Source organism: Neopelma chrysocephalum, unplaced genomic scaffold (genome assembly GCF_003984885.1).
Source record: "Neopelma chrysocephalum unplaced genomic scaffold, ASM398488v2 Primary Assembly neopelma1_288, whole genome shotgun sequence".
Lineage (NCBI taxonomy): Eukaryota > Metazoa > Chordata > Aves > Passeriformes > Pipridae > Neopelma > Neopelma chrysocephalum.
The window spans coordinates 303,831-315,750 of NW_020897950.1; the positions used below are offsets into that span (position 1 = coordinate 303,831).

Sequence of the window (11,920 nt, forward strand, 5' to 3'; positions counted from 1 at the left end):
TTTGCAATACCCATGGAAATGTGCTGCTCTTCTCAGCTGCGTGTTTGTGTGGGAAGGGCAAAATTGGGGAATATCTGCTCTGCATCTTGTCCTGTGGCAAAGCTGAGCCCTCGTTTGTCCGCCACCTCCGAGCTGATTATTCACCTCCAGCAGCGAAGTCTTGAACAAGGACTAAACATCACCCACACTCCCCTTAAGCGGTGTCTTAATGACTAAAATGGAGCCTAAAATGTCCATAATTACTGCCCTAATTCACACGAGTCACCACAGGCCGCCCAAGCAATTAAGTGGGTGCTCAGGAATGAAGATGAAAGGGGTGGGGATGTCACAGCGGGAGGGGAAAAGCAGAACAATACCAACAGAGATTTTGGAACAAACAACAACAAGAGTCGATCGGTTTGGGGGGTTTCGCATGCAAAACACGGACCATTAAGGAATCTCATGCATAATAAACACCTCTGGTCTGCAGGCAGCAGGACCGTGGTATAAAAGCCTATAGAACACAAGCCTCTTCCATCCTCTTCTCTTGCCTTATTCTCCCAGGTGAACAGGTAAGTCTGAACCTTCTCGGTGCCTTTTTAAATGCTAAACTGCCACTTTGATGGCTGCTTTTATTTTATTTTATTTTTTTGTTGTTGGTTGTTCTTGGTTCTTTATAAATGTTGCTGGTTTGGTTGTTTCACCTCCAAGGGAAATTACAAAGGTTTATTTGTACCAAAAAGAGAGGCTTTATTCACCTGTGGAGCAGAGTGTGACGAGATAGGACTTGGAGGATTCTGGCAATGTTATCTCTCAAAACAAGCAGATTTATGCTCCATTTTAGAGGATTTTTAGGACCACTGAGGGAGTGGGTGGCCACGAACCTGGTTGGCTTCTGCAACCAAAGGCTGGGAAACCCCTTTGCTGGTTGGGCTTGGACAAACTTTCCATGACTGACACCACAGTTCAGAGGCCTCACAGAAAATAAGACCAACCCCTCAAATGTAAAAAATTAAGTGTAAAATGTCAGGTTTTGCTGTGACAGGTGGTGACCTCCCCGACCACCTCTGTAGGTGCCTGGACATCTCTTACCCTCTTGGGTGACTTCTATGGACTCACTGCAGGTTTTGAAGGGTTTCACTCTCTCTCCTGTGTTTCTGCCCTAGGAATATGTCCTCCTACGACCTGTGCTGCCCCAGTCCCTGTGGGCCCACCCCGCTGGCCAACAGCTGCACCGAGCCCTGCGTGAGGCAGTGCCAGGACTCCACATACGTCATCCAGCCCTCGCCCGTGGTGGTGACCCTGCCCGGGCCCATCCTGAGCTCCTTCCCCCAGAACACGGCCGTGGGATCCTCGGCCTCGGCCGCCCTGGGCAGCTCCCTCAGCTCCGAGGGGGTTCCCGTCTCCTCCTCGGGATGGGGGCCCTGGGGGTCCCTCCGGCCCTCCCGCCGCCCCAACACCTACAGGGGTGGCTTTGGGGAGCCCTGCTGAGGCAGGAGGGAGGAGCAGGGAAGAACAACCCCCAGGAATGCTGGAGCACGACCCGACGGAGCTCCTGGCTGTGGTTTCCAGATGTGATGCTGAACACCCACGACCCCCCCTGAATTTAGAGGCCGTGGGAGCTTTGCATCTCCTCACATCAGGCCTTTGCTTGTCTTATTCTTTGATCCTTCGTGTTTCTGATGACATATTTCGTTTTTTTCTACTGCTGTAAATGGGGCTTTTTTTGTCCCAGTTCAAGGCAGCACCGAGAAAACAAACCCAGGATGAAAAGCCATATTAGCTCTTGTCTTGAATCCTAGAAATGTCAGCTTACACTTTGTGCTTTTTTTATTCTGCTTTTTTTGCCCTCATTAAAGTTATGTTGCATCACAACCCAAGTCTCCTGCTGTTTATTTGAAAAACTTTGCAACCTTTTAGCAAAAAGCTCACTTTTTGCAGAATTTTTGCCCAAGTTTATTCTGAGTATGGAATCCTTTCTCTTCCTCCTGGGCTGGAGGGGTGTTGGGGGGATGTGTGTCAGTCCTGGGTCTGCAGCTCCAAACGAGGAGGTGATCTGGCCCTTCCCTTAAATCAGGGATCTGGGACACAATGCAGGTGAGCTGATATCTCCTGCAGCACCTGGCAGGAAGAAATGACCTGTGCAAAGGGTTTATCCCGATTATTGCAGGCACAGCCCTGCTCCGAGGGGATGGAATAAATCCCACATTCCTCAGCCTCGGTGGCACCAAGACATTGCTCTCCCAGCGAGGTGGATCTCACACCCAGCACTAATTGCACTCTCCCAATTTGAAACATAATTAAAATCTGCATTTGAAAAAAAAAAATCCCTCAAACGCGTTTGAGAAATAAAGAAAACCCGCCCGATTTGGGTGTGTTGTTTTGCAGAGGTTCTGGTGACTAAATAACTTCTTCCCTCGAGCAGAAATGAATTTTTGGTGCTGTTTTCTAGTTCTGTTCCCAGCAGAATTCCAGCACAGTGACCACACCACTCCTGGTTCTTCGCAGGAACACTCCAGGTGTTCATCCAGGAGTGAGCTGCATTTATTTTGGACAAAAAGGGAAATTACAAACTAAGGTGCCAACCCAAACCTCAAACTTGAGTGATTTTACAGTTCTTTACAGCAGCATTTGAATGACATTAGCAATGAGCTGAGCTCCTTTCAGGCACCTTGAGGAGGTTCCACCTCTGCCTGGGCTGGAACAACTTCGCCCTGGGGGGAGTTATTTGAGCAGCAAGAGTGGGGAAGAGCAAATCACGGGCTCTGCCTGCACCAGGAACCCTCTCAGATCACACCTAATTCTCTGTAACGAGCTAATTAATTACAATTCAGAACAATTGCAGGCGACACTCCTGCCAGGGACGCTCCTCCATACAGGGATTTTGGGGTCATTTTGTGCCTGGAGACTTCCCCCAGGGATTACTGTGAGTAAAACCCCACTTCAGTTTTGATGAAGAATCTTTTGGGTTTTTTTTTCAGAAGTTTAGTCACTCTCAGGTGTCTCAGGAGGATGTTCTCACATTATGCAAGAAGGTTTAATTATAATCTGAATATACAGGCCTGTCCTTGATGATAAAAGTCTGTGAACTTCTAATTCACTCACTTTAATTGATCTCAAAGCTGAGGCCATTAAAGCCATTCTGAGTGTACAATGCAGTGGCTGGAGTCGGGACAATGTTTATTGTAATCACTTTTAAGGAAGGCTGAGGAAATCTCTGAAAATGTTGTTGCTGGATTTTTTTTCTTAAACTCACAGTCAGATTTTAAAGGTGTTTTGTGTTTCCCAAGCAAACCTTGGGTGAAAGAAGAATAAAAAAAAATTGGTGAAAATAAACTGTGGATGCTGTTATGCAAATTAATTCCTCAAATAGCTGCTAGGGAGGAAATTATTTTTGAAACAGGCTGCTAATCCCTCAGAATATGGAGAAGTACTGAGGAATGGACAGGGCTGGGGAAGCTAAAAACAGCCAGGGAAGTTTCTTTGTGAATCCCCTTGAAATATGAGATAGTTTAAACCAAACCTTGAGCTTTTCACGTTGAATTTAAAATAAAATAAAACAGCTGTAATTCCTGCAGCCAGAAACAATAACATAAATTTTACAGCCCAATTACTGCCCTGCACTCCCAAATCCTAATGACATGTTATTAAACAAGAGATATGGGAATTCAAATGTGGGGCACGGATCTTAAATTTGCACTTAATGTCACACTTTGCATTCTGGCTCTTTAATAAAGCTTCTGATAAACTTTGAAGTTCTCAGGAGCCTCTGACCAAGCCAAACGAGTTTCTGTTCCCAGGGGACCTTCCCAAAGACAGCCCTAATTTGGGGCTCATTTACATGTCTCAGTGGTTGAAGGAGAGAGAATCCCCAGGATTGATCCCTGGGTCTGGAACTGCTCGGGGATGTTTCCCCTTCACCATTTATCCTGCAAGTCCCCCCTGGAGAAGAGGCTCTATTTCCTTGTGCTGCTGGAAAGTCACAGAAAAATCAGCTCCAAGTGACACTTTTATAGACTTTTGACAATTCTCCAACTGGATCCACTGGTCTTTGACACATCAGAGCCAGACACTGCTGGGGAAATGGGTGTTGCAATAAAATAAGGATTATTTAGGTTGGAAAAGGCCCCCAAGATCGTCAAATCCACCCTGTGCCCCATCCCCACGTCATCCCCCAGCCCAGAGCACTCAGTGCCACATCCAGTCCTTCCCTGGACACCTCCAGGGGTGGAGAAACTCTCTAGAAAAGGGAGGATTCTTGGATGGGACTTCTGCCTCCACAGCTGGGTTTGGCAAAGCTTTGCCTGCTGCAAAACTCCTCCTGGAGAACAAATCTCACCAAGCAAAGCAACCCATTGATTCAACCTAAACACAGCTGCTGATATTTGAGCTCTGAGATGAGAATAAAAGTGGATTTTTTTCCATGAAGAACTCCAAAGAGATCAGGCCCAGGATTAGAGACCCAGGAAAGGTTTTTGGGTGAAAATTGTGTGTGTTCTTGGCAATTTATCTGTAAAATTGTCTCTCTTTTCCTTTCCTTAAAAGGAGGAATTTCTTGCTGGAAAGGGTGGTGAGGCCTTGGCTGCCCAGGGAGGTGGGGGAGTCCCCACCCCTGGAGGTGTCCAAGGAAGGACTGGCCCAAAACTCATGGATTCACTCCCAAAAGCAGCAATTCACGTTTTCCCCGGGATTTACCTGGCAGAGGAGGGGACCAGGGACTGCATCATGCAAATGATGCTTAATCTCCTCTAATGACCCCAAGCAGATCCCAGAGGGTTTTGAAGGCAGAACAAATCCTTCTGAATTAATCATTCCACTGTTCCCAGGAATTAGGCTGGCCCAGAATATTCCAAGATGAAACAATCTTGTGGTCAGATATACATGCCACAAGATAAGGAAGTGAAGGAGTAATAAACACAAATACTGAGGCAAAAAAACATGTAATCAGTAGTGGCTCATAAATCACTTCATGCACAAAGAGTGGCCCAAGTTGTTGGGCAACTTAAGGCTCGGTATAAAAGCCTGAGCAACTCCAGGCTCTGCCAGACATTTCTCTTGCCTTCTTTGCTGTGAACAAGGTAAGTCTGAAGCCATTTATTCTCTCTTTATACAACAAACTATTGCCTTGATGGTTTTGTAGCTTTTCCTCACTCACTTTGTGGCAAATTCAGCTTTTTTTTCTCTGAGGGAGGAAGGGGTTTTGATACAAAAAAGTACATTTTCCTGTTTCATATGTTGGTGGTGAGTCATAATAATCATTAATATGCCAACGAGCCACGTTCACCATTTAGGGCTATTTATCAACTTTGGGATCCAAACAAGTTTTCTGGTCCTGCAGGTGCACATGAAATATCTGCAGTGAGTTCTTGGGTGTGTTCAGGGTGGTGTGACCAAGTTCCACACAGACCAAGTGTGGAGGGTTCAGGCAGGGACAGAAGCTCAGCAGAACAGAATCCCAGAATGTGCTGAGCTGGAAGGGACCCACAAAGATCATCCAGTCCAACCCTCAGCCCTGCAGAGGATCATCCCCAAGAGTCCCACCCTGTGCCCCAGAGGATCATCCAAACCCTCCTGGAGCTCTGGCAGCCTTGGGGCTGTGCCCACTGCCCTGGGGAGCCTGGGCAGTGCCCAACCAGCCTCTGGGGGAAGAACCTTTGCCTGAGATCCACCCTGACCCTGGCACAGCTCCAGCCATTCCCTGGCTGCTGTCCCTGCTCACCCACAGCAGAGCTCAGTCCCTACCCCTCCTCTGCCCCTGCCCAGGCATTGGAACTGCAGTGAGGTCTCCCCTCAGTCTCCTCTGCTCCAGCTGAACACACCCAGTGCCCTCAGTGCCCTCCTACAGCTTCAAACCAAGGCCCTTCCCCATCTCTTTGCCCTCTGTTTGGATGCTCTGTAAGGGCTTCATCTCTTTCCTGTGTTATGGTGCCCATTAAGAACTTGGGTTCCTCCTCCAACCCCTCCTCACTCAGCTCCTGGAGGGATCCCTGGGCAGCCCCTGTTCTGGTCACCGACCCGAGCTGGTGCAGAAGCAGCACAGCTCACCCCTGCTGCTGTGTTTCAGCAGCACAACTCTGTGTTTCAGCAGCACAGCTCACCCCTGCTCCTGTGTTTCAGCAGCACAACTCATCTCTGCTCCTGTGTTTCAGCAGCACAACTCACCTCTGTTCTGTGTTTCAGCAGCACAGTTCACCTCTGTTCTGTGTTTCAGCAGCACAGCTCACCTCTGCTCCTGTGTTTCAGGTCCCTGCACCCCCGGCCATGTCCTGCTATGACCTGTGTGCCCCCAACTCCTGCGGGCCCACCCCGCTGGCCAACAGCTGCACCGAGCCCTGTGTGAGGCAGTGCCAGGACTCCACCGTGCTCATCCAGCCCTCGCCCGTGGTGGTGACCCTGCCCGGGCCCATCCTGAGCTCCTTCCCCCAGAACACCACCGTGGGCTCCTCGGCCTCGGCCGCTGTGGGCAGCGCCCTGAGCGCCGGGGGGGTCCCCATCTCCAACGGGGGCTCCCTGGGGTTGGGGGGCTTTGGCTACCCCGGGCTGGGTGGTGGCTACAACCGGCCCTCCCGGCGCTCCAGCACCTTCCGAGGGGGCTTCTACGGGCCCTGTTAATGTTCTCATGAAAGAAATCACCAGGAATTCTGAAGCACGACCTGCCACCGGCCTGAGCTCCCGGCCACGGTTTGCAGACGTGATGTTGGACACCCACGACCTCACCTGATCCGCCGGAGCTGTGGGAGCTGTGGGAGCTTTGCACCTCCCTCCAACCGGGCCTTTGCTTGTCTTTTGTTGTGCTTTACTTGGTATTTCTGATCAAATGTCTTGTCCTGCTTTTGTGTTTGTGTTTGATAACAGGGAAAACACGGAATTGTTAGGAATTGTCCTGCATGGCTGAATTAGTGCAGTTCACTTAACCAGTGAAGAAGGAAGATTTCAGGTTGCTGAGTGTGTCACTGTGAGAGGGATGAGTGGGTTCTGTCCTCACTGGACCATAGAAATGTGTTCCTTACCTTTATATTCCATTCCTCAGCCTCATTAAATTTGTGCTGCATCCTACTCCGAGTCTGTCTGTCCTTCTTTCTTCTCCAGCCCTTCATGCCCATTGTCAAAAGACAAGGAGTCAGATTTCAGTCGTGGAAAATGATTTTTCTTTTGTCTGTACATTTTAAATCAAGCCTGAGACCCCTTATCAAAGAGTTGGCCTTCACCTGCAATGGGTTGAGACATAAACAGGTGATTTATGAAGATGAGATGCTTGGGAAGATCCCTTTAAAAGGAGGAAGAGAAGCAGGGTTTGGTCAGGGGAAGGGTGGTGGGAGGGCTGGGAACCACTGAGTTCAGCCCGAGTGTTTTGGTGGGTGCAGCACCTTTTGGCAGCTGAGCTCAGACCCTGGTAAGTCTGGGAGGGGAAGAGGAGAGGGATGTGTGGTGTTCTCACAAGGGAATTGGCCTTGAGAATTTGCTGGCCTGGGAAGCACATCTGGGAGAAAGAGATTAAAGGAATCTGGAAGATTTTTGAGTTCTAACCCTTTTTCAGTGTGTCTTTATAAACTGTCTCCTATTTGCTGTGTCTGGCAAAGCTGAGCTTTATCAGGCATTGCTTTGTTCCAGCTTGATTGTGCTGGAATAAAGGTTTGGAGACTGGGAGCTTTGGTCCCTGAAGGAAGAAGGTTTGGAAAAGCTTCACCTGAAGGCTCTGGATGAGTCACCATCCTGTCAGCCCAAACAACTCCAGCCTGAGCTCTGTGAAATGTCTTGCTTGGAGTCTTTGTCTGTGTCTGTCCAGACTGATGCTGAGCTGTAATTAAAGCCAGGGAAAGCTGTTGATGAAGTTGCATTGACTGCACTCATTAGTGGGACTAAATTAAAGGAGGTGAAGGAAGACCATGAAAGAATTAATAATTTTAAGGAGCAGGTTTTCTTAATAAACAACAGAAGCAAATGGAAAGTTTGATGTCCTAATACAGCACAAGGTTGGTCTGAATTAAATGTGTAATATATTTTTTGCCATCTCAACTGAAGTTATTGCTTGATCAAAGGTGATGAATTCCAAAGACGTCAATGGCTGCAAAGGGTTCTGACTAAGGCACTGCAGTGAAAGTGTCTTTAATGCATTCAGGTGGATATTTCTCATGACCAAGTGCATTTTTCTGCTCTTGCAATTCTCATCAATGGAACCAAACCTCTTTCCAGAGGTAACCCCTGTGAATGCAAATCCCTCCCAAAGCTGGGATGTTTCATTCAGAAATTGTGTCAGAAGGGTCTGATTTGCAGCTCACCTCAAAATGAAAAGCAAAGACAATCCTCAAGCACCATTTTCCCCCTTCACTCCTGTCCCAGACCTCCCCACTCTCCCAGGGAACAGTTTCTCTCAAAGAGCTGGAAAAAGTTGGTCCCATAGAGAAGAAGTGACAGGAGCTGTTTTTGCAGGACTCTGAAGTATTTTCTGCTCCTGTCAGTGCAAAGGTGTTTCCATCCCAAATTCTGCAGAGGGATAGAATTGCAAATTATAATCACATAAAAAATGCGATCTAATTACAACCCACCAGACTCTGGAGGCAGAAGTGCAGTGTCTGCTGCCTGCACAGGGAGGAGGGAAGAGGCTTTTACAGCCTCCTCAGGCTGCCGGGGGGATCTGAGCCAGCCCTGCACATTCACCAACCAGCCCCTGCCTGAATTGTGGCTCTGATTTGCATTTGGGCTCCCAGGAGTGAAATTGGGTTGTTTACAGTTTGTGTTGATTGCCTGGACTTCTCCTGGCCATGGAGGGAAACCACGATCCACGGGGCCCCTTTCATCTCTCTGCTTTGCATCCACTGAATATTCCTGACTCCATTCTGCTGACTCCACCTTCCAAAACGGCCAGGAGTCAAAATCCAATTTGCTTAGGAATTTTGTCTGCTCTTTGGCGCTTTGGTCACACATTTGGGAGCACCACTTGCTGTCACAGCAGGAGCTTTAACTGGAGTCCTGAGTGTGTGATTCCACCCCTGATAAGTGACCATGAGATTTGGGATCACTGACCTCTGTAATATTCCAATGAGCGATATCCCAAAGCTTCCAGCTCCTGGGATGAGAGGACTGAGCCAGCCAGACTAGCTGGACACACAACCACCTTCAGAAGTGGACTTATGACTCCTTTTATCATCTCTGTCCCTTTTGATGAGTCGGTGACTTTGTGCAAACACTGCTTTGTATCTCAAGTGTAAAATGGAGGGACTCGAGTTTCTGGGGAAGTTTGTGACATTCCTGAGTGATCTTGGTCACCCATTTCAAAGCTGGTCATGTTCAAAGAGTGTCCCACACCTGCCCACTGGCTGATAACTCCCCATTTGCATGTCTGAGCGGTCGATGCAAAGGGTTTGGGAACTTGGAAGACTTTTGTTCTTCAAAAGTGCACAACCAGCACTTATTTCCCAGGAGATGTTCAGGAAGATATTCCCAGTTCAGGGGTTGCTTTGCATGTCTCTGCCTCGGTGATTTAAACATGAGGAGAGCTTGGAATGCTGATCCCTGCCCTCGAGTCTGCTTGGGCATTCCCTGCAATTACTTTTTAATCTCGAAATTGCCTTTGAAAAGGAAATGGAGTCGTTGCACCTTGCGATGCTCTCTGAGACATGCAAAGGGAAAGCGACAGAATTCGCTTTCAAAGAGGGAAAAAGAACATTGCAAACTTCTGTAAGTGACTGCTAACGATTTAAGGAACAACTTTGCATAATAGTGCAAGGCCCAGTAGGGGAAAGTAATAATTTAATGGCAAATGTAAAACTGTTTGGCGTCTTTAATGACCCCAAAGCTGAGCCTGTGCAAGACTCGGAGTGTCTCTGACCAGCCTAAAATTCGCAGGCATCCCCCATCTGACCTGGATTGTTTTCCTGGGGTTTGATGTAGGAAGAAAGTTAAACTGCAAACTCACAGATGAAGGACTTGGACACTCAGTTCCCAAATTGAAGAGCTGTGTCTCAAATTCCTTCGTGGAAGTGAAGTAGTTTAATATTAAATGAGTAGATCAGATGCTGATACTCTTTCATCCTGTCTCCTGAGTCAAGAAAATAAAATATGTTCCCTCAAATAATCTATTTCCCAGTACCTTTGAGGCTGGTGAAGTCTAATCAGCTCTAAGTGCTTTGTGTAACAATTTTATTTCCTATATCCATGTGGCTCTCTGGCTGTTTGAGAGGAATTTGGCAAAGCCACAGTCCAATTCTGGAGCAGAAATAGGAATTTCTGGTCTTTTCAGAGTGAAACGTGTCAAAAAGTGCTCCCCATGAAGAGGGAAGGGGGAAGTTCCCATCCATCTTTCCTAGCAGATTTATTCATCTGTGTCATCGGTCCTTGGGATGCAAAATAATTTCTTCAGTAGCTCAGATGAATCAGTTCATCTGAGCAGGAATGAACTGGGCTCCCAAGATCAGAAGATAAAAGAAACCTCTCGAGTGGAATGCAAACATTACAGGGAGGAAATTAAACCGAGGCAGGAAACCCAAACAGTGAGGAAAAAGTAAATCACCAGCCAGGAGTATTTTGCATCTGAGAAGTCTTTGGTAATTGGCTGCTAATGGCACAAATTATGCCTTAGATCCTCAGGCTCTCTGGGCCAGAGTATAAAAGGCAGCACAGTCAGAGGAGCTTCATCCACTTCTGCTTTATTCTCCTCGGTGGAAAGGGTAAGTCTTGATTTGTTTCCTATTTTTTAAAGTCCTGAATTGTTGCCTTCATTGTATTTTATTTTTACACCCTCTTTGTAGCAGTTTAAGGTTTGTGCTCTGTGTGTGGGGGAACCATCAAGCAGCTTTTTTTTCCAGGAGAAGGTCGTTGTTCTGTGAAGGTGGAGGTTGTTGGATGCAGGACTTCAGCCTCGTTTTTCATTTGTGTCACCAAATAGTTCAGTTCCAAAGCGTTCAGATCTCTGCCTGTTTTTTGCTCAGCAGTTGGAAGTGGATGTGGTGAATCTGTGCAGAGATTCTGTCCTGGCTCTCAGGATAGGAAGGGATTGGAAGGGGCCTCTGGAGACCCTCCAGTCCAGGGCAGGGTCACCCAGAGCAGGTGACACGGGTGTCCAGGTGGGTCTGGAATGTCTCCTGGGCACCCTGTGCCAGGGCAGGGTCACCCAGAGCAGGTGACACGGGTGTCCAGGAGGGTTTGGAATGTCTCCTGGGCACCCCGTGCCAGGGCCTCCCCACCCTCGCAGGGCAGTTTGTGCTCCTCACTTTTGCTCGCTGAGGAAATCTGAATATTTCTCTCTATTTTGGGGCAGAGTTTTCCCCTCCCTTTTCTGACAGATCACAAGCCTTGTCCCCCACTTGCTGGAGGATCCTGGAGGAGTGTGGTGGGAATGAGCTGCCAAAGGCTGCTCAGGGGAGGCAGAGCTGCCCCTCGAGCTGTTCTCTGTCCCGTGCAGGAGTTTGGCCTCGGTTGAAGCCTCCTTTCAAGCCCAGACTAACCCATTATTCCATTCTCTTTCACTCTCCCTCACGTCAGCAGCTTAATTCCACGGCTCTAATCCCAACTCGTGTTCCCTTCCCTTGCTGTGCTGCAGCCCCGGTGACACCCCCGGCCATGTCCTGCTACGACCTGTGTGCCCCCAACTCCTGCGGGCCCACCCCGCTGGCCAACAGCTGCAACGAGCCCTGTGTGAGGCAGTGCCAGGACTCCACGTACGTCATCCAGCCCTCGCCCGTGGTGGTGACCCTGCCCGGGCCCATCCTGAGCTCCTTCCCCCAGAACACGGCCGTGGGATCCTCGGCCTCGGCCGCCGTGGGGGACGCCCTGAGCGCCGGGGGGGTCCCCATCTCCAACGGGGGCTCCTCGGGGCTGGGCAGCCTTGGATATTCGGGGCTGGGCGGCCTGTACGGGAGGTCCTATCGCCGCTCCAACCGCTGCGGGCCCTGAGCAGGCCTCGGGACGGCCCTGGAGGCCTCGGGACGGCCCTGGAGGCCTC

At 49.0% G+C, this 11,920-nt stretch overlaps 3 protein-coding genes across 3 annotated transcripts; all 3 read left to right on the top strand.

The window, feature by feature from the left end:
* The first annotated feature begins 1,149 nt into the window (after nucleotides 1–1,149).
* Nucleotides 1,150–2,051, top strand: LOC113978104 (feather keratin 4-like). The gene is made up of 2 exons (XM_027704803.1): nucleotides 1,150–1,409; nucleotides 1,979–2,051. The coding sequence occupies exons 1-2, from the start codon at nucleotides 1,150–1,152 to the stop codon at nucleotides 2,049–2,051; spliced, it is 333 nt and encodes a 110-aa protein (XP_027560604.1).
* A 4,186-nt stretch (nucleotides 2,052–6,237) lies between these two features.
* On the top strand, nucleotides 6,238–6,623 carry LOC113978083 (feather beta keratin-like). Its single transcript, XM_027704781.1, has one exon. It carries the CDS (start codon nucleotides 6,241–6,243, stop codon nucleotides 6,589–6,591), a length of 351 nt encoding a protein of 116 aa, XP_027560582.1. The 5' UTR covers nucleotides 6,238–6,240; the 3' UTR covers nucleotides 6,592–6,623.
* A 3,793-nt stretch (nucleotides 6,624–10,416) lies between these two features.
* Nucleotides 10,417–11,890, top strand: LOC113978082 (feather beta keratin-like). Its single transcript, XM_027704780.1, has 2 exons — nucleotides 10,417–10,646; nucleotides 11,519–11,890. Exon 2 carries the CDS (start codon nucleotides 11,539–11,541, stop codon nucleotides 11,869–11,871), a length of 333 nt encoding a protein of 110 aa, XP_027560581.1. The 5' UTR covers nucleotides 10,417–10,646; nucleotides 11,519–11,538; the 3' UTR covers nucleotides 11,872–11,890.
* The last annotated feature ends 30 nt before the right edge of the window (nucleotides 11,891–11,920 follow it).

Coding starts and splice junctions, on each gene's coding strand:
- LOC113978083 (XM_027704781.1), top strand. CDS start 6,241: ATGTCCTGCTATGACCTGTGTGCCCCCAACTCCTGCGGGCCCACCCCG.
- LOC113978082 (XM_027704780.1), top strand. CDS start 11,539: ATGTCCTGCTACGACCTGTGTGCCCCCAACTCCTGCGGGCCCACCCCG.
- LOC113978104 (XM_027704803.1), top strand. CDS start 1,150: ATGTCCTCCTACGACCTGTGCTGCCCCAGTCCCTGTGGGCCCACCCCG. Junction 1,410..1,978: donor TCGGGATGGGGGCCCTGGGG/GTCCCTCCGGCC, acceptor CCTGGGCTGGAG/GGGTGTTGGGGGGATGTGTG.